The 22,683-nt window shown below is 34.1% G+C and overlaps 1 protein-coding gene across 1 annotated transcript in view; it reads left to right on the top strand.

The window, feature by feature from the left end:
• Nucleotides 1-216: 216 nt before the first annotated feature.
• The window catches only part of LOC122402826, a 39,749-nt gene continuing 17,282 nt past the window's right edge, over nt 217-22,683 (top strand). Inside the window, exon 1 of the mRNA XM_043405948.1 lies at nt 217-408. Within this exon, the coding sequence (XP_043261883.1) occupies nt 217-408 (192 nt within the window). The remainder of the gene's footprint in view (nt 409-22,683) is intronic.

Below are 22,683 nucleotides of genomic sequence, written 5' to 3'. Positions count from 1 at the left end.
ATCCTGTACCCCCGATACGTCGCATAATTCAGCTTAAAGGCCTCCAATGTTCTAATCTACACCTGGCGTACGATCTAACTCGTCGAGTTTATAGAGCAAACGGTGCAACACCGATAGAAGACCACCCACCGGACCCACCCAGCTGGGTTTCTCCCTTTCTTCGTGCTGAAAACTCATCGAACGTCTGCTCAGGGCCCTAGATATCCGACTTCCGTCATGCTATTACAGCAAGAGCTCCTCCTTGCCCCCGCGAAGAAACTGGACATTAAATTTTCACGGTTCGGTGCCATCGAACACGAGTCCTCAGGAGGAACTACCGCAACGACGTTTGTATCCGGGGGAGGGCCCAAGACAACGCATATGGCACTAAACTGGTCTACGGAGGTCCCAATTAGGCGAACTACACAGGTATCCTAATACTGGCACACTGTACTTACCCTTCGGACCTGGTCACTTCTCAAACAACACCATTTGATATGTTATTTCAAGTCTTTGTTCATTTTATTACTATTTTTTTACTATTATTTTGCAATTCTTTGAAATAATTATTGAAATTTGCTTTAATATTTGCATCGATGCATTGTTTTCACAATCTTAGTTCATTTTATAACTATTTTTATCCCCACAATCGCTTCCAAAATAACATTATTTGAAATAATATGTTACTTTATTTTGTAAATATTTCAAATAATTATGAAATTGGCTTTAATATTTGGATCGATGCATTGTCATCATACATCAATATTATTTCAAATTTTAGTTCATTTTATAACTATTTTTATGCCTACAATTACGAAATAACATCATTTGAAATAGTATGTTATTTTATTTTGTAATTATTTGAGATAATTATGAAATTTGCTTTAATATTTGCATCGATGCATTGTTTTCACAATCTTAGTTCATTTTATAACTATTTTTATCCCCACAATCGCTTCCAAAATAACATTATTTGAAATAATATGTTATTTTATTTTTTAAATATTTCAAATAATTATGAAAATGGTTTTAATATTTGGATCTTCAGCTATGAAGCTCATTTTTCATTGATTGGACACGTCAATAAGCAAAATGGTCGCTTATAGGAAGTACGCCATGTTCGTTTCTTGTCATTTCCGTTTATTTCTAACCTACAATGATAGACAAGCTTAACAATGGCGTCGCATACGATTAAAGAGCGTGTTAAAGTAATTAAAACTCATTTTAAAAATTAGTGCTCGACACAAAATACTCATCGTTGATTACTTGAATTTTTCAGCGTAAATAATCACTGATCCGAGCGAACAATTCGATATTTGGTTAAGAAACTTTATAAAACCGAATCTATTCGTACAGAAAACATTGCTGTTGTTAAATAGAACGTATCGAAATGAATTTATAATTCAAAAATCGACTATTTATCATTATTTTTATTCCAAACAAAGTACTTACCTGTCTAAGAATTAGTTTACCTTTTAGAAATTCGAAAATTAGTACCGTTTAGTCGACGTAAAGTAATAAATTCTGGCTAGAGGTTTCTGAAATTCGGCTCGTAGAAGTAAAATAAATCATACCGGGGGAAATATAACGGAACACGGGGGCCCATTAGCGCTCAGGAAGACAAGGACAAACCTCTCGATGACTTCGAAAAGGCGCCCCAGGCGTCGCTACGCCGAGACGTCGTCGATAAGGATTCCCTCGACCGTAAAACGAATTGGTTATATTTAACATTGTTAAGAATGAATGGAAAGTTCGTTGAAACACGCCGGAAGGGTTGCAGTTGGTATTCTGCATAAAGATATTCGTTGCTTTAATGCGATCTCGCAGTTCTGAATTCTTGAGAACGTTGCAACGGCTTTGCAAGCATTTCAGGAAGCGTCGTGGAACTAATTCTGCGACATTCGTTAATTCACACAACCCTATCGATAATACGAAACGGAAACATGGTTATTATATAAGTCTTGATAGGGAGATTCGGTGGTGCAGCGAGTAAGGTACTCGGCTGTGAATAAGCTGGTAAATTTTTTACGCTGGTTCGCGCCCCGTTCAAAACATATAAGTTTTAATAATTTGTTATTTACGAATTTCAAGAAAATTTATCGTAAGAACGCGTGTCAGATAAGATTCCTTGAATTAATAGTCGGCTTAAACATTTCAAATTAATCTTCGTAGATATTAAATCTTGTTTCATTCTATTAAAATGTCTTGTATATTTATTTTATTTTCCATTTCATACATACGTTTCTATATTCATGGTTCTGCCGTAAAGTGGTCGATATATTTTCTGAAGAGCATAACAATCTAATGTTACGTAGCCTTGTATACATTTATTGGAATTATTCTTTTTATAATAGGATATTATAATAATAAAAAAGTTGCTTGTGTTTCTGTCATTAATGATTTAAGTTGCTTAGAGAGCTAATAGCAAATAAAAACACGATGGAGGATATGCGGCCTCTTCCCACGTTTTACCTGTGTCACCTGTCCAGTTTTTTAGTTCGAACGATTTTTGGGTGGGAAGCGTTTTATCTGATCCTGGACACAATGATTAACGTAGTATCATTTCGTAGGCGGGAATTTTGAACTATTCTCGAACGATTTTCTGTACTGGTACTGTGATTCAATGCTACGAATCGATTATGATGAAATAATCGATATTATACGTGGGTTTTCTTAAAGTATAGCAGTTTTCCATTAGTTTCCCGAGCCGTTAGAAGAAACTGTTTATTTAAACGTGGATATTTAAACCGAACGCGTTTCGAACCGGTGAGAGTAATTATTTTTAAGCAACCTGTTCGTTCACACGCCGTTGCAGCTTGTCGCGGAACTATTTCCGGTTGAGGACACCCATCGCCATAATTAATTTCCGTTTTTCATGCATCCGAAGCGCATGTACTTGGGTTTAAAGGTGCGTAACAAGAGGCGACAGTTGGATCATTCTTTCACACCTGTCCTCAGCTGCTTCTTTTTGCTAGACACCTTTCACTCTTAACTCGATTAATATTATTTTCTGAAATATTCTGCGATATTAATTACACTTTGTTTAAAATACTTTTCGATCGGATACAATCTTCAAATAAAAAATAAACCTGGTAATAACCAACTCGACTCTTTATTTATACGACATTTTTATTTAGACAATTTACACATTAAATTTATTTTTTGGACATCGAAAATTTAATTTCCAAGCACGATTTGTAAATGAAACTGTCTTTAAACCTACATTGCTTTTATTACAAAGTAAAATTACAGTATTCCTTTGGGTTTCGCCCATCGTCGTTCGAAGGGGATTCCCAAAATGTCCGTGACGGGATAATCCGGGACTTCTTCCAACAAATGTCTCGTATTTCGAGCCAGGTACCCGAGATTTCCCCCAATCAGAGAATTCTAGCCTGATATTTACGAGAACTTTCGCCATCGAGCGTTCAATGCCAGTCAAAATGGTGGGCGCGTGTCCTTCGAACCCTCGAAAATCTCTTCCGCCTCTATGACAACACGAAATCCACCAAAGATAAAGGTTGAAGATAAAGCTTCACGCCTCTGTAGACGGTTGAATAAATTAGAATAAGTTTCGTAATCGACGACATTGCATAGAATATCCCAGTAGCCGGTACAGTAAATTTCCAAGCGTAATATCTTGAAAACTAATGAAAATCGGGTAAATAAATTGCAGGTTAATGTGGATTCCAAACTTTGAGCTTTGACGTAACACTTACTTGTCTAAAATTTGGATGAATTATTAGCATTATTATATTTAAAATTTCAGAAATCTCTTGACCCGACGAATTTTCATTGTTTTTTATTAAAATTACAAATTTTATTTGGATGAATTATTAGTGTTATTATATTTAAAATTTCAGAAATCCTTTGACCTGACGAATTATCATTGTTTTCTATTAAATTACAAATTTCATCCTCGTCAATGTGGATTCCAAACTTTGAGCTTTGACGTAACACTTACTTGTCTAAAATTTGGATGAATTATTAGCATTTTTATATTTAAAATTTCAGAAATCTCTTGACCTGACGAATTATCATTGTTTTTTATTAAAATTACAAATTTTATTTGGATGAATTATTAGTGTTATTATATTTAAAATTTCAGAAATCCTTTGACCTGACGAATTATCATTGTTTTCTATTAAATTACAAATTTTATCCTCGTCAATGTGGATTCCAAACTTTGAGCTTTGAAGTAACACTTACTTGTCTAAAATTTGGATGAATTATTAGCATTATTATATTTAAAATTTCAGAAATCTCTTGACCTGACGAATTTTCATTGTCATTAATTTGTTTAAAGTTGCATCAACTGCTAAAGGTTATTAGCGACTCTTAGAATAAATTGTTAGAGGTTGTTGTACAATTTAGTCATTTTGAGGAACTGTAGTAGTTGTTTTTTATTAAATTACAAATTTTATCCTCGTCAATGTTGGAATATCGAAATTATGAGACCAAATTTTGAATTGAAACGCTGCTTTTCGAAAATGTCAACGCAGAAGGTGGATTTTAGATCGAAAATGAGAAGAAAAGGTGATGTTGCTTAGAATAGACGAAGTGGATGATATTTCGAGGAACGCAACAAGCTTGATTCAACCTGATTCCGTGGCAGCTTTCAACGGAGCCTATTGCCCGCGTCTGACTTCTAAAAGAAGACGGAATAAACGTAAGAAGAAGCAGAAGGGAACAGGTTCTAGATTCATTCACATCTCGCGGAGGCCTTGGGCCCGACAAAAACCATTCTATGCAGTTCCTATAGACTTATCCTTGTATTCTACCGGTATCCCCGAGCTACGAACTCCCGTCGTAAACGTCCAACGAGACAAACTAATAAATGTTGCAACGAAAATGAAAAACTCAATGCTCGTCTCGCTACCATTTCGATCTCGATCGTGTTGCAATTAGAATTATGTAAATCTGCTTGTTGAAACGCTTTCAAAATGTCCAATCTTAATAAAAAAACATAATAATTGACAGTAAACCAGCCATAATACTAAAAACATCAATTCGAAACTAATGGAAGAATGTTTAGAACAATATTCGATTTATTAAAAAAATTAAAAAATTAGTCTCAGTGTTAGTTTAGAGTCTTGAAATTATAGTAAATGAGAGTAATTTAAGTTGAAAATATTGTCAGTAGATTTAAATTTAATAGAAAACAATGATAATTCGTCAGGTCAAAGGATTTCTGAAATTTTAAATATAATAATGCTAATAATTCATCCAAATTTGAAACAAATAGGTATTACATCAAAGTTCGAATTTTAGTATCCAAACTAGTCTATGGAACAAAATTTTCTTGATCCTGCTTGAACCTAATTGCACGAATAAACAATTTAAAAATGTCAACGTTTTATATATATTCAAAATATTGCTTCAAGTCGTAGTAAAAGACTTGTCATAAACGTGAAAGAAATCACCAAATAAGAGACTTTTAATTCCATTTACGTAGAAGCAGTAAAGAGTTTAAAATTTGAATAAAGTTGTGCATAGCATAAAAGGAAAGGAAGACTATGCAGATAAAAGCAAAACAGCAAGGATTCGTTCGAAGTTTTAAAAATGGGAAATGCTTCGCGAAGGGCGCGAATGATTTACGCCACCCTGGTTCCCAATCGAGTGAAGCGCTACGCGCGAATACCTACTGCCTACTGGGGCCTCGGTATCCCCCCACTCCTCGAGCCCACGTGCATCTGCGCGTAGGCGCAACGCGCAGAGCTCCTCGCCGCCGTCGCTACTCTCGCCAGTCTCGACGCAGTCGCGCCGGTGTGTGTACGTGTGCTCCGATCGCTCCGTCAATTGTCAAGACACATCGCAAACACAGCAAACGCGTACGAAATATCTTTTTGTTAACAGTGTAATTTATTTGGAAAGGGTTTTCGTTCTCTGTGAAGTTCGCGTGGTGAGTTTAGGCCGATAAATTGCCATCCATCCGGTGTTAGCATGCATTGATTCCAGGAGTATCTTTTCGCGAGAGGTGAGTGCTCGTTTATCGTTATCGTTATCGTATATCTAGGTTAAATTTTAACGATTTTACTACTTTATTAATTGAAACAACAGCGAATTACGTGAATTTTATTCATGATTACAGGATATCCATAATCTTACGAATTTTATAATTATTTCTTTATGGATTATTGAAGAGAAATAATTTTGTTTTTAGATATAGGATCTAGAAGCTTGTGAACTTCATTTTATGTTATTTGACATGAATTTTCAGGTTATTGTAAACATTCTTGTATGAAAATAGGCTCTAAAATTGCAAGTAAACATTCAGAATTAAATTTTCGGAAATTTTCCAGAGATTAGGTGACAGTTTGAACTGTTTCTTCGGTTTCAAACCGAGTTTGGACACTATAAACAAACATTGTCACGTGTTCCATGCTTCTAACAATATTTATACGCCTAAATATTTTGATTTTCGTTAAAAGCAGAGTTTCTAACTTGGTTTTTCTAAACTAAAAACGTCGTATCTGTGATTGACGAGCTGAAATATCGCCCTTTGCATTTTTATTAACAGTTCTAAGCCTCGAATGCTGTTGCTAAGGAATGCTTCGAATAGCAACGGTTGTGTATTTGTAATCAACGAGAATTCATATAGCTTTCAAGTGTTTACACGATGTTGAATGTCGCGTGACCGTTGCTCTTGACTCTCGAATACATCGAAACAGAGTTTCGAGTTCATTGGACTGGTTCGAACGATTCTGTGCATTTTACAAAACTATTCAACTCTCAAATTAATAAATAAACTATAAAAATTTGTACGTTTATAGAACGTACTATATTTCTGACTACCTGAAAAGAAATGAATATTTATTAATTTGTTTACTAATCATTCATGAAATGCTTTTCTCATATTTATTGTAATTTCACTGCTCGAATCGTATTTTCGAAAGACGATACATCCTCTTTGAGATTTTTAAGGGCAAGTGTACAGAATTTGCTCTGTTTTCTAATTCGAAAACAATTATATTTCGTTATGAGTGAAGGTAAAAGTCACAATCGCTTCCCTTGTCGATTTTCGACAAACTTCTGCATTGTTTTAGAATTCTGAATTTTAGATATCCTAATTCTAATTCTAATTCTAATCTTTGTCTCAAATAACTCGAATTTAATTCAGAAATTATTTCATGATGATGTTTGCTATTGAAAGTTTAATGATTTTGCATGGTTGCTCGCTTAGGTTTTGTTTTTTGACACAATTGGTGATTAGTTAACTAATGATAGGATCTTAAAAAATTAATGTCATCTTTAATAATGAGAAAATTGTACAGAAAAATCGAATTGGGGGTTCGATTTTGACAAACTTCTGCATTGTTTTAGAATTCTGAATTTTAGATATCCTAATTCTAATTCTAATTCTAATTGTAATTGTAATTGTAATTGTAATTGTAATTGTACTTCTAATTCTAAATTCTAAATTGTAATTGTAATTGTAATTGTAATTGTAATTCTAATTGTACTTCTAATTCTAAATTCTAAATTCTAAATTCTAATTCTAATTCTGATTCTATTTGAAATTCTAATTGTAATTGTAATTCTAATTCTAATTCTAAATTCAGAATTCTAATTCTAAATTGTAAATTGTAAATTGTAAATTGTAAATTCTAATTCTAATTCTGATTCTATTTGTAATTCTAATTGTAATTCTAATTGTAATATTAATTCTAATTCTAATTTCTAAATTCAAAATTCTAAATTCAAAATTCAAAATTCAAAATTCTAATTCTGATTCTATTTGTAATTCTAATTGTAATTGTAATTCTAAATTCTAAATTCAAAATTCAAAATTCTAATTCTAAATTCTAAATTCTAAATTGTAAATTGTAAATTCTAAATTCTAATTCTGATTCTATTTGTAATTCTAATTGTAATTTTAATTCTAATTCTAATTTCTAAATTCAAAATTCTAATTCTAATTCTGATTCTATTTGTAATTCTAATTGTAATTCTAATTGTAATTGTAATTCTAAATTCTAAATTCAAAATTCTAAATTCTAATTCTAAATTCCAAATTCTAATTCTAAATTGTAAATTGTAAATTCTAATTCTAAATTCTAATTCTAAATTGTAAATTGTAAATTGTAAATTGTAAATTGTAAATTCTAATTCTAAATTGTAAATTGTAAATTCTAAATTCTAAATTCTAAATTCTAATTCTAAATTGTAAATTGTAAATTGTAAATTCTAAATTCTAAATTCTAATTCTGATTCTATTTGTAATTCTAATTGTAATTCTAATTGTAATTTTAATTCTAATTCTAATTTCTAAATTAAAAATTCAAAATTCAAAATTCTAATTCTAATTCTGATTCTATTTGTAATTCTAATTGTAATTCTAATTGTAATTGTAATTCTAATTCTAATTCTAATTCTAAATTCTAAATTCTAAATTCTAAATTCTAATTCTAAATTCTAAATTCTAATTCTAAATTCTAAATTGTAAATTGTAAATTGTAAATTGTAAATTCTAAATTCTAAATTCTAAATTCTAAATTGTAAATTCTAAATTCTAAATTCCAAATTCTAAATTCTAAATTCTAATTCTAATCTCTGTCTAGTGACTAGTGGTACTTGTAGTTGGTCAGCTTCGTTCTCCCGTAGTATTATCACCATTTTTACCATTTTCATCATTTTTACCGCAAAATATCATTGTCTAGATTGATTAGATTCAAATGCTAGCCGTACAGTCGCTTATACGGTGAACAATGATCAGCAATTTGTATTTACGACCGTATAATGGACAGTCTTAACTCGGTACTAAGAGATTGTTTCTTACGGCGGAGGCGCAAAAGGATACGAAGTTAACGATAATTGCATTGTGCGACTGTTGATCTTATTGTTGGGATGCTAACTCGGATGACACGCAATCCCCCTGCATTGGGCGTTAATGATCAGCGACCCTTCAGTGCTTATTCAATCGTAAATACTAGCTTTTTTCCTCGTTTCCATATTCAATTCTTATTGTCACCAATAGTTCTTGATTTCAAGCATTTGTACTCGTCGAAAAAACTTGCATCAACGATATTAAGCAACGATCCTTTTTGCAACACTTTAAAATGATATCTGATGAAACGTTCAGAACTGCAAGCTTACATTTAGTATTCAAATTCAACATACCAAGCAATGAGAATTTTAAAACTAAATTATCATTTTATAATTTGTCGATATTTGTATTATTTTATCGTTTCAATGAGTAATTGATCATTAATATTATTCAGAATTCATTGAAGAAGATCGAAAATATGCAATTTTTATTTAGATATTCAAAGCAAAAACAATGGTGTTTCAGAATTCATTGAAGAAGATCGAAAAAATGACAATTTTTATTCAGATATTCAAAATAAAAACAATAAAAGAAACTAAGAAGCTAGGAAAGAGGTATTGCTTGTTGTTTACTTAAAAAATTGACTTCAGCTTATCATAAACGCATACATTATTCACCAAACCTGAAAGACTTGAATTTCAATCTCCTAATACTTCTTAAACTCAGTGATAACCATACTAATCGTACAAAATTTCGTTTGGTTCCGTGGCAAAGCCAACTTCCAAAGGGACCAATCTCATGCAAGGTTTCGTTCAAGCTCATACGCATAATTAGTGTCATTCCTAGGTGTCCACAGATGTTCAGGCCCTGTGGGTACCAATGTACACACGATAAAAACCTCTGTCGTAGTGTCTAACTCGTCACATGTGTCGCAAACGCGATTAGAAGCATCCCCCCCAGGTGTTTGAAACGAATTTCATCCCGTGATTGTTGACACGAAGGTAGGAAGAAGCTAACCTGGTGGCTCTAGCAGGCAACCCGAGTGATAGCCCTACTGATCGTACAAAATTTCGTTTGGTTCCATGGCAAAGCCAACTTCCAAAGGGACCAATCTCATGCAAGGTTTCGTTCAAGCTCATACGCATAATTAGTGTCATTCCTAGGTGTCCACAGATGTTCAGGCCCTGTGGGTACCAATGTACACACGATAAAAACCTCTGTCGTTGTGTCTAACTCGTCACATGTGTCGCAAACGCGATTAGAAGCATCCCCCCCAGGTGTTTGAAACGAATTTCATCCCGTGATTGTTGACACGAAGGTAGGAAGAAGCTAACCTGGTGGCTCTAGCAGGCAACCCGAGTGATAGCCCTACTGATCGTACAAAATTTCGTTTGGTTCCGTGGCAAAGCCAACTTCCAAAGGGACCAATCTCATGCAAGGTTTCGTTCAAGCTCATACGCATAATTAGTGTCATTCCTAGGTGTCCACAGATGTTCAGGCCCTGTGGGTACCAATGTACACACGATAAAAACCTCTGTTGTAGTGTCTAACTCGTTACATGTATCGCAAACGCGATTAGAAACATCCCCCCCAGGTGTTTGAAACGAATTTCATCCCGTGATTGTTGACACGAAGGTAGGAAGAAGCTAACCTGGTGGCTCTACCAGGCAACCTGAGCTTACCTGGGTGGATTTGTCGATCGATGACGTCACCCTCTACGAAACAGGCACTCCTGTGCACATCTACCTGCGCTCGTGCACGCGTGTTCGATGCTCGCGAATAAAAAAGGACGAAACGGACCGTTGAGAAAGAAGAGGCATGGCGAAGGCAATCGGGCAACGAACTCTCCCGGCTAGCTGATACACCTCTTTCTCTTTCCCACCTTTATCCCTACGTTCACTCATTCTTTCCCCCCCACTTTTCCAGGTCTTTTCCATCACGACCTTCTTCCTTTGAGACTTTTCTCCCGTTTCATCTCTGATCATGCGACTTTCCTCCTGAGGAATCCCCGAACGCGTGTCACTAGCCCTAGACTAGATTAGAGGGAAGGAGAAGTTATGGCAGGTGCTTCTCGTGGCGATTGGATCCATTTCTAATAAACACTCTCTACTAGTTTCAAGACAATTTAACAGTGCCAAATTTTAACCCTCTACCCAGGATTTGGAATCGAAAAATCGGACAAAATTCTCAAACACGTATCTCAATAACCACAATGCGTCAGATTTTTTTCATAATTTTTCTACTCGATTAAATAGGGGAAAATAGGCAGAAATTCGTTAACCCGAATTTTCTCAATAACTACCCTTCCAAACAAGATGGAGGGTTAAAATTTGGCACAGAACGTTTTTTTCTTGATGCTCTATCGATGGGTCCGTCGTATGTCACATTTGGTTCAAGGGCACATTTCACCCCCTTATTCGGCTGTACCCTTTTCAGGAAAAACATTGTTCCGGCACTGAGACCTTTTTCATAATGTTTTTAAGGCTTCAAACTATTATTTAAGCCAAAAAAAAAAAATTGAATTTTTCAATATTCTAGAATTACCAGACCCCTTAAGCGACAGTCATTTTTATATTCCCAATTTCTTTGTTTTCCAAGGACCTAAACCAAAGAATTGGAAACTACAAAAGTCCTCGAGACTTGAAGGTAGATTATAAAAACACAGGATACACCTGTATTTAATTTATTCACCGTTGTTTATCAGGATAAGAGAGAACGCGTGACACGTGCTGCGTCGCTTATTATAATTATCTGCCCTCGTGGAGTTTACCTTTAGGGTTGTCGTAGCAATTATACCGTTTCGCGCTAACGATTCCTCTGTGGAAGCGCAATTATGGTGGCGCATTAAGCATGCTCGTAAGGAGAAACGATAAACGGAACGCGTTCGGGTACGTTACGTCCACCTAAAATGGCGGGGGCATTACTTTTAAGCACAAGCGCCATTATTTCCGAAGGATCTCGATTCCTACGGTGTTTTGTTCCGGAATTTACAATGCTCTGATAATTCCCCGGGAGGTAAACGTTCGTATCGAAATATTTAAGAAGCGATTATTAATCTGGCACAAGGCAGAACCTGATTAATAAAAGAAGTATCAGGCTTCTTACTCTTGGAGAGTTTCTATACCATAAACAACTGGGGCAAATTAATTTAAAACACAATATTAACACATTACCGACCGATAGCGTATTAATCGACTGTTTTACCGACCAACGCTTACCGACCGATAGCTTATTAATCGACTGTTTTACCGACCAACGTTTACCGACCGATAGCCGATTAATCAACCGCTACCGGTCGGTAAAGTGTTAACTTGTATACAGGGTGGGGTACTTGAAACAGACAACCCGAGTAACTAAATTGTTTCTAATTAAAGGAAAAAAGTGTCAGGCGACAGGTTGTTTCGTTTAAAGGGACACACAAAGCAATAGCAATCTTTTATGAGGATGAAAAGAAGATATAAACTTCAAATTTTTGTTTTTTTTCAAATTGGAGTGATATGAATTTTTATAGTATTTTGATAGAATTTTTTTGGATGAACACAGTGACCTATAAATGAAGGTCATTCAAGGTTACACAAGGTTTTTAAATAATAAAATACTTCTTTCTAAATTCTTTTGTCATCCTTTACGCTTTTCCATTGGAATTTTCTTAATTGTGCCATTTTTACGATTATGGTTACTCATAGAAAAACTGATACACGTATATACACAATGCAGATATTATATTATTACGATTGTTTTACAAAAAAAACATTGATAATAAATTTTATAGTATATTGGTTAATATTCGCTCTATCATTTTTCATGATTTTCGTTTTTCATTTTTAGTAATTTTGTTTTATGCTCTACGGAAAAGTTTTGTAATACTTTTTTGTATGTATCTAGGAGCTCTACTTCGGGGAAAAGTTTCATTTAAATATATTCACTATTGTAGGAGTTATGGCTGTTTGAAAATTGCACCATTTTGGGGGGATTTTTTCTCAGTTTACGGGGTCAAGGAACAACTTTTCGGAATTTTTTGGAATTTCTACATATTCTACACTAAAATACGCGTTGTTTGCCGTTTTAAACATTAAAATCGTCCAATCCGTTTAAAAGTTATGACATTTTAAAGATTTAAGGGGACCTCAGGTTAGATTTTCGATAAAGAATTTTTTTTCTGGAAACTGAGTAGGATTTTGGGGGTTCCTGTAATGACCAAAAATGATTGTAATCCTCCCCTGCAATTGAAAATATTTTTTCTAGATCGATTTGAAATTGTCTAATTTTGTCGAAAAGTTTCTTATTTTCACGAATTTTTTTCTGGAAAGTGGGTAGGATTTTGAGGATATGTCTAATGACCAAAAATAATTTTATTTGAGCTCCCTAGCTAAAAATAATTTTTTTAGAACAATTTGACAAATTTTTTTTTCGCCAAAAGGCACCTCATGGTCAATTTTTCTTGAAAATTCGTTTTCCATTTTTAGTAATTCTGTTTGATGCTCTACGGAAAAGTTTTGTAATACTTTTTTGTATGTATCTGGGAGCTCTACTTCGGAAAAAAGTTTCATTTAAATATATTCACTATTGTAGGAGTTATGGCTGTTTGAAAATTGCACCATTTTGGGGGGATTTTTTCTCAGTTTACGGGGTCAAGGAACAACTTTTCGGAATTTTTTAGAATTTCTACATATTCTACACTAAAATACGCGTTGTTTGCCGTTTTAAACATTAAAATCGTCCAATCCGTTCAGGAGTTATGACATTTTAAAGATTCACATGGAACCATTTCAAGACCTCAGATTAGATTTTCGATAAGGAATTTTTTTCTCCAAAGTGCGTAGGATTTCGAGGGTATGTCTAATGACCAAAAATGATTGCAATTTATCCCTGCAATTAAAAATATTTTTTCTAGATCGATTTGAAATTGTCTAATTTTGTCGAAAAATTTCTTATTTTCTCGAATTTTTTTCTCGAAACTGCGTAGGATTATGAGGGTATGTCTATTCACCAAAAGTTATTGTATTCGAGCTCCCTAACTAAAAATAATTTTTTTAGAACGATTTGAAATTGTCTAATTTTGTCCAAAAATTTCTTATATTCTCGAATTTTTTTCTGGAAACTGCGTAGGATTATGAGGGTGTGTCTATTCATAAAAAATTATTGTATTCGAGCTTCCTAACTAAAAATAATTTTTTTAGAACGATTTGAAATTGTCTAATTTTGTCGAAAAATGTCTTATATTCTCGAATTTTTTTCTCGAAACCGGGCAGGATTTCGAGGGTATGTCCAATGACCAAGAATGATTGCAATTTTCCCCCGCAACTGAAAATAATTTTTTTAGAACGATTTGAAAATCTTTTTTCGCCGAGAAATTTAATCCCCCTTATTATTGCAATTTTATTCTTTTTTTTTTTAAGTGCAATTTTAAAATGAAAATACATTTAACGTTAAAATCCCGCATAACGCCAATATTGATTCTAAAAGAAAATTCCATGTTAGGTGTACGTCATAGTAAAAAAGTTGCGTTTATAAAACCTGCATGATGCATGATGCATGATGCTTCCTTAAATTTAAATTATATTTTGTATGTTTTTATTGCGAATAACCGATTGATTATCGAAGAAATAGACCGCAACAATTAACGTGAACCACTCTGTACATGAGTGAACGCGAAGGAAGAAAATGTTTCCTTTTTCGATTTCGAGGGAACCGGTTCACCGGTTTTATCGGCTCGTATGTTAACGAACAGTTACTGCATCGTATGCAACACGGAGGACACGACTGGAGTCGATTCGAGGCTCGAACGAAATCGGTGCCACGGGTATTTCGGTCGACTTCTCCTCTCTTTCTTCCTTTTAACTCTTATGTCTCGCTTCGTTCGGGTTTAGTCGTTTTTTGGGCCCCGTAGAAAGTAAAACTATGGGGGCCCCGAGTGTCCTCGTCGTCTGACACACATTCGCGTTTTCGAGCCACTCCTGTCCTCGCGAGATCTCTTTCTCGGCACGTTTCCTCGGCAAATTCGACAGGGAGATGCGTAGAAAGCGGATTTAGTTGGCTCACGGGTCCGAATTATGTCCGCCATGGCTGAATCGACCCGCGAAAATTCTTAAATCGTTCTTAGAATTCACGAGGACGCAATGTTTGATTGCTACGAGTCACACAAAAGGGAAAACGAAGCTTGTAAATTTAGAAAAGAGAAGAAACTAGGAATCTCTGCTGCATGGTTTTGCATCCAATAACTTTGCACGTCTATTTTTATATTAAATTTTCTTTCTATTGCTACGAACAACTAATAAATAAGAGAATGAAGCATTTAATATTTGGAAAAGGGGCCAAGCGAATGCATTTTGCATCATTTTTCCACGACTTTTCTTGAATGAAATTTTGTTTCGATTAATATTTCTTCGACATACAACTGTGCTTATTTTTAAACATATACAATTTCGTATTGAGAGAAGAGATACAGTAAAATATTTATGGTGATTTGTGGTGATAAAGTGTTCCTCGTTTTACGGGGTGAAGGAACAACTTTTCGGAAGTTTTTAGAATTCCTACATATTCTACACTAAAATACGCGTTGTTTGCCGTTTTAAACATTAAAATCGTCCAATTCGTTCGGAAGTTATGACATTTTAAAGATTCATCGGGGAAGCATTCTGGGCCTCATATTATATTGTCAGTAAAGAATTTTTTTCTCGAAAGTGCGTAAGATTTCGAGGGTACGTCTATTCACCAAAAATGATTGAAATCGACCCATGCAATTAAAAATATTTTTTCCAAAACGATTTGAAATTGTCTAATTCTGTCAAAAAATTTCTCATTTTCTCGAATTTTTTTCTGGAAGGTGAGTAGGATTTCGAGGGTATGTCTACTCACCAAAAATTATTGTATTTGAGCTCCCTAGCTAAAAATAATTTTTTTAAAACGATTTGAAAAAATTTTTTTTTCACCGAAAAATTTAGCCCATCCCCTGTCGATTTTTCTTGGAAATTCGTTTTTCATTTTTAGTAATTTTGTTTGGTGCTCTACAGAAAAGTTTTGTAATACTTTTTTGTAGGTACCTAGGAGCTCTACTTCGGAAAAAAGTTTCATTGAAATATATTCACTATTGTAGGAGTTATGGTAGTTTGAAAATTGCACCATTTTTAGGGGGATTTTTTCATTTTACGGGGTGAAGGAACAACTTTTCGGAAGTTTTTAGAATTCCTACATATTCTACACTAAAATACGCGTTGTTTGCCGTTTTAAACATTAAAATCGTCCAATTCGTTCGGAAGTTATGACATTTTAAAGATTCATCGGGGAAGCATTCTGGGCCTCATATTATATTGTCAGTAAAGAATTTTTTTCTCGAAAGTGCGTAAGATTTCGAGGGTACGTCTATTCACCAAAAATGATTGAAATCGACCCATGCAATTAAAAATATTTTTTCCAAAACGATTTGAAATTGTCTAATTCTGTCAAAAAATTTCTCATTTTCTCGAATTTTTTTCTGGAAGGTGAGTAGGATTTCGAGGGTATGTCTACTCACCAAAAATTATTGTATTTGAGCTCCCTAGCTAAAAATAATTTTTTTAAAACGATTTGAAAAAATTTTTTTTTCACCGAAAAATTTAGCCCATCCCCTGTCGATTATTCTTGGAAATTCGTTTTTCATTTTTAGTAATTTTGTTTGGTGCTCTACAGAAAAGTTTTGTAATACTTTTTTGTAGGTACCTAGGAGCTCTACTTCGGAAAAAAGTTTCATTGAAATATATTCACTATTGTAGGAGTTATGGTAGTTTGAAAATTGCACCATTTTTAGGGGGATTTTTTCATTTTACGGGGTGAAGGAACAACTTTTCGGAAGTTTTTAGAATTCCTACATATTCTACACTAAAATACGCGTTGTTTGCCGTTTTAAACATTAAAATCGTCCAATTCGTTCGGAAGTTATGACATTTTAAAGATTCATCGGGGAAGCATTCTGGGCCTCATATTATATTGTCAGTAAAGAATTTTTTTCTCGAAAGTGCGTAAGATTTCGAGGGTACGTCTATTCACCAAAAATGATTGAAATCGACCCATGCAATTAAAAATATTTTTTCCAAAACGATTTGAAATTGTCTAATTCTGTCAAAAAATTTCTCATTTTCTCGAATTTTTTTCTGGAAGGTGAGTAGGATTTCGAGGGTATGTCTACTCACCAAAAATTATTGTATTTGAGCTCCCTAGCTAAAAATAATTTTTTTAAAACGATTTGAAAAAATTTTTTTTTCACCGAAAAATTTAGCCCATCCCCTGTCGATTTTTCTTGGAAATTCGTTTTTCATTTTTAGTAATTTTGTTTGGTGCTCTACAGAAAAGTTTTGTAATACTTTTTTGTAGGTACCTGGGAGCTCTACTTCGGAAAAAAGTTTCATTGAAATATATTCACTATTGTAGGAGTTATGGTAGTTTGAAAATTGCACCATTTTTAGGGGGAATTTTTTACATTTTACGGGGTGAAGGAACAACTTTTCGGAATTTTTTGGAATTTCTACATATTCTACACTAAAATACGCGTTGTTTGCCGTTTTAAACATTAAAATCGTCCAATCCGTTCGGAAGTTATGACATTTTAAAGATTCACCGGTGAAGCATTCTGGGCCTCATATTATATTGTCAGTAAAGAATTTTTTTCTCGAAAGTGCGTAAGATTTCGAGGGTACGTCTATTCACCAAAAATGATTGAAATCGACCCATGCAATTAAAAATATTTTTTCCGGAACGATTTGAAATTTTCTAATTCTGTCAAAAAATTTCTCATTTTCTCGAATTTTTTTCTTGAAACTGCGTAGGATTTCGAGGGTATGTGTAATGACCAAATATGATTGAAATCGACCCCTGCAATTAAAAATATTTTTTCTAGATCGATTTGAAATTTTTTAATTTTGTCGACAAAATTTCACACCTTCTCGAATTTTTTTCTCGAAACTGCGTAGGATTTCGAGGGTATGTCTAATGACCAAAAATGATTGAAATCGACCCCTGCAATTAAAAATATTTTTTCTAGAACAATTCAGGCGCCTCGATTTTTCTTGAAAATTCATTTTTCATTTTTAGCAATTTTATTTGATGCTCTGCAGAAAAGTTTTGTAATACTTTTTTGATCTTATAGATCGTGGCGGAGAAATTTGTTGTCATATATCCGGATACACCACTGTACTCAGAAAAGATAATAGAAATTAAATTGCTATTTTACTGTATATCGTCGGTAATTCATGACCATATTAAACGAAATAGTTTGCGCGCATCTATAGTCTGAAACCCGCCAAGTTATTATGAAAATTGACATCGAATAGTCCGGCGACTGTATCCCGTACATATCGCGATCCACAAATGAAACACACGTTTCGAATTGTGTACGTAGAGAGAAGTTCCATGGTGCAGAGAGGGGCCCCCCCCCATTGAATTTCCATAGCATAATACACAGGCAAACTGCTTATAAATTTCGCGGAAGGGAAATAAACAGCGCTATCACCGGCCATTGAAACAAATCAAGCACGAATAAAGCTGCATTTACGACGATGAAAATTCTGCTCGTTATCCTCCATTCGAGGGTCGCGTGATAGCCGTAGAGACGTCTTTATATCGAATAGAATATCCTGTAGAAACCTATCTAAGAACGAGAAGGGGCCCCCAGGACGCGAGCCTTTTCAGGATACACGAAACCGGTGGATTTATGCAAACTCACCGACCAGGATACGCTTGTTTTGCATTCAACGTCGTAGCCAAACAATGTTCCAGAGAACGTGGGAGAATCACGGAAATTGTACACGAGACGTACTTGACGCGGTAAAATTAACGCAACTGGTGTGAACTTCGTGTAAAATACATATGCTCCGTTAAGTTCTGACGATTCATTGTTAACTAACCAGTCCACAGGTCGCAGAGACTATTTAGAGACTCTTTGATCGTCTCTATCGAGCACAGTTTCCTAAATAAATCGATTTTTATTGAAATCCACCGAGAAATGAAATTAAAAATCAGAAATGAAAAATTCATAATTTCTAAGAAAAATACAAAATTCTGAATATTATCGAATATACTTCAAGCCAAATTGCACGTTTAAAGCACTTCAGTCTAAAAATGAGACTGTGGATATTAGTTCGAGGATTATCAAAGTAAATTAAAATCGTTTGTTCAATAGATGTTTACTGTTAAAAAAATGTTTCAGTGTATTTTACATAATTTGTAGTCGAGCCCTCCGTGGCTATGTGACTTAGACGCTTGTCTTCGATTCTCGAGGTCTCAAGTTCGATTCCCCGAGAATTAGAAAAAAAAGAAATCCGTTTTTTCAAACTTGATACAAATTAGTTACTTCTTCGCATAATTTTGTAGTCTTGGGACTTTTCCTTTGCTCCAAAAATTCCTGCTTTGGTCGAAGCTCGCTAGTCCACGAGCGAGAATTCACGCGATTACCAAACAATCGTCGATCAGCGGGCGGTCTGAAAGCAAGCGAATCTACGCTGAAAAATACAGTGAATCGATCTCAATGCGAATGAATTCGATGAAAAAACGAGTACAATGCGTTCAGCGTGGGAGAATCGTCGGAAATGTACACGAGGTTAACCCCCCTGTAGGAAGGGGGACAATCCGACATCTGTTCGTGGCACATTGGAAACCCTAGCCACGTGTTCCCGAAGGGCAGGTTCCCATGACCGAAGGGGGGCAGGTATTATACGCTAGGTCAGGTGTGCCCTCGGTGGGAAGACCTTTCAACAGCTTCGGTTTTTCGCGATTAAGTCGATCCTGTCCACCGAAAGGACGTTTTCCATTGTTCGGTCAGGTACTTGAATAGGCTAGCTTTCGACAAAAATTAAACAAAATTCGTAAACATTTTCGATCCCCCAAGGGTCACGAATGACCCACTCTGGACATTCCCTTCGCTTGATATCTTCGTTATTATCTTTGATTATGACAAATAACTATGGAAATAATTGTCAAAAAAAAGTGATAAAATTTTGCAATGCCCAAGGGTCACGAATGACCCACTCTCGACATTCCCTTCGCTTGATATCTTCGTTATTATCTTTGATTATGACAAATAACTGTGGAAATAATTGTCAAAAAAAAGTGACAAAATTTTGCAATGCCCAAGGGTCACGAATGACCCACTCTAGACATTACCTTCGCTTGATATCTTCGTTATTATCTTTGATTATGACAAATAACTGTGGAAATAATTGTTAAAAAAAGTGACAAAATTTTGCAATGCCCAAGGGTCACGAATGACCCACTCTAGACATTACCTTCGCTTGATATCTTCGTTATTATCTTTGATTATGACAAATAACTGTGGAAATAATTGTCAAAAAAAAGTGATAAAATTTTGCAATGCCCAAGGGTCACGAATGACCCACTCTAGACATTCCCTTCGCTTGATATCTTCGTTATTATCTTTGATTATGACAAATAACTGTGGAAATAATTGTCAAAAAAAAGTGATAAAATTTTGCAATGCCCAAGGGTTACGAATGACCCACTCTAGACATTACCTTCGCTTGATATCTTCGTTATTATCTTTGATTATGACAAATAACTGTGGAAATAATTGTCAAAAAAAAGTGATAAAATTTTGCAATGCCCAAGGGTCACGAATGACCCACTCTAGACATTACCTTCGCTTGATATCTTCGTTATTATCTTTGATTATGACAAATAACTGTGGAAATAATTGTTAAAAAAAAGTGACAAAATTTTGCAATGCCCAAGGGTCACGAATGACCCACTCTAGACATTCCCTTCGCTTGATATCTTCGTTATTATCTTTGATTATGACAAATAACTGTGGAAATAATTGTTAAAAAAAAAGTGACAAAATTTTGCAATTTTTAATTCAAGCTTGCGCCATTTTGCCAATTTTCAACACAAATTTTTGCTACGAGATTGCTAATAGAAATCTTATTGATTCAGTCAAACTTGAAATTGTTCTCAGCCACCATCGAAGTCCTCCAATTATAATAACTAAATTTTTGAGTTGAAAGCTTATTGGCAATTAAAATGTGAAATTTTAATTTTATTGCCATGAATATTGTACGATTAACAAACAAAAAAAGTAAATCGTAATTATCGGTGCGTATATGGAGCAGATCGGCTATTTTTAATATAAATTAACACTTCTTTTACTGTTTTCTTACTGTTCGTGAGTTAATGGGATGAAATTTATGTTTCTCGTTGGTGTTTTTTTTTTTTATACAGATACGTTACATACTTAACACGTATAGGAACAACCACAGCGATTAGAAAGTATCCTTTTTTTATTGTAATTTTTTTATTACTTTTGATAATTTTGTAATTACGATTTAACGTGTTACAAACGCCAACGAGAATGGTGCTTTCGAGTGAAAATGATGCTAGAAAAATAGCGAATAATATCAGTGAAATGATAAGGAATTAACCTAAATGAAATAGGGTATAATTATGTTGAATTAAGTACGCATTTTAATAATAATTTTTAAGGCATATCGTCGCGGTCATAACTTTCTTCCGATGCCGTAATACATGCTCTTTATCCGTTGAATCTCGGTCGCGCGGTTCTCGTATAATTAATGAGGAAACTAATTGTGCAGTTCTGCGAACACTATAATACATGCTAACATTCTAATTACGTGCTTTTTGCGAGTAAATACTAGTGATTTCGTTCCTCCGCCTCATACATTATCGTTGTTCCTCTTCCGCGCCGCTCGGTTCACTCTTTTCTCGTGGCCATTTTGTGACATTTGTGCCATTATTTAGTCAATGACCAAGAAACACGTTTTTAAATGTACTCTTTTGCGTAGAATCTTTCTTGGAAGCTTAAGTATCTTCAAAACGTGTTTAAAATGACAAATTTCATTAAATAGAGAGTCAAGTGGCCATTTTTTTAGTTTATTATTGCATATTTGAATACATCGTATCTGGAGCAAACATCAGTATTGCAAAAAATGTGTAATTTATTAAATTTTACGTTATTATTAGCTCAGAACCCATCAGTGTCTATTTGTAAATTATACTTTTTATGTTCGATATTAATTTAACGAGTAAATGGTAACATGTATGTCATATTTATGAATTAAATTGATACTGTTTTCTACTTAACGTGTTAAATAGTTCACTTTATCTTACAAATATTAAATTTTATCCATCTCTCAACGAACCTGAATATTCAATTTAATAATAATATTCAAATCGTTCTTAAAAAATTATTTTCGATTGCAGGAGTCAATTTCAATCATTTTTGGTGAATAGACATACCCTCGAATTCCTACCCAGTTTCGAGAAAAAAATTCGAGAAAATAAGAAATTCTTCGAAAAAATTAGAAAATTTCAAATCGTTCTAAGAAAATTATTTTTAGCTAGGGAGCTCGAATACAATTATTTTTGGTGAATAGACATACCCCCATAATCCTACGCAGTTTCCAGAAAAAAATTCGAGAAAATAAGAAATTTTGTCGACAAAATTAGAAAATTTCAAATCGATCTAGAAAAAATATTTTTAATTGCAGGGGTCGATTTCAATCATTTTTGGTCATTACAGGTACCCCCGAATTCCTACGCATTTTTGAGAAAAAAATTCGAGAAAATAAGAAATTTTGTCGACAAAATTAGAAAATTTCAAATCGTTTTAGAAAAAATATTTTTAATTGCAGGGGTCGATTTCAATCCTTTTTTTGTCATTAGACATACCCTCGAAATCCTATCCACTTTGGAGAAAAAAATTCGAGAAGATGTGAAATTTTTCGACAAAATTGGAAAATTTCAAATCGATTTAGAAAAAATATTTTTAATTACAGGGGTCGATTTCAATCATTTTTGGTCATTACAGGTACCCCCGAATTCCTACGCATTTTTGAGAAAAAAATTCGAGAAAATAAGAAATTTTGTCGACAAAATTAGAAAATTTCAAATCGTTTTAGAAAAAATATATTTAATTGCAGGGGTCTATTTCAATCATT

The sequence above is a fragment of the Colletes gigas genome, unplaced genomic scaffold (assembly GCF_013123115.1).
Source record: "Colletes gigas isolate AHSC1104 unplaced genomic scaffold, ASM1312311v1 Colletes_gigas_Sc00040, whole genome shotgun sequence".
Lineage (NCBI taxonomy): Eukaryota > Metazoa > Arthropoda > Insecta > Hymenoptera > Colletidae > Colletes > Colletes gigas.
Note: the sequence above shows the minus strand (reverse complement) of the source record. Positions and strands in the feature narration are given on the sequence as shown.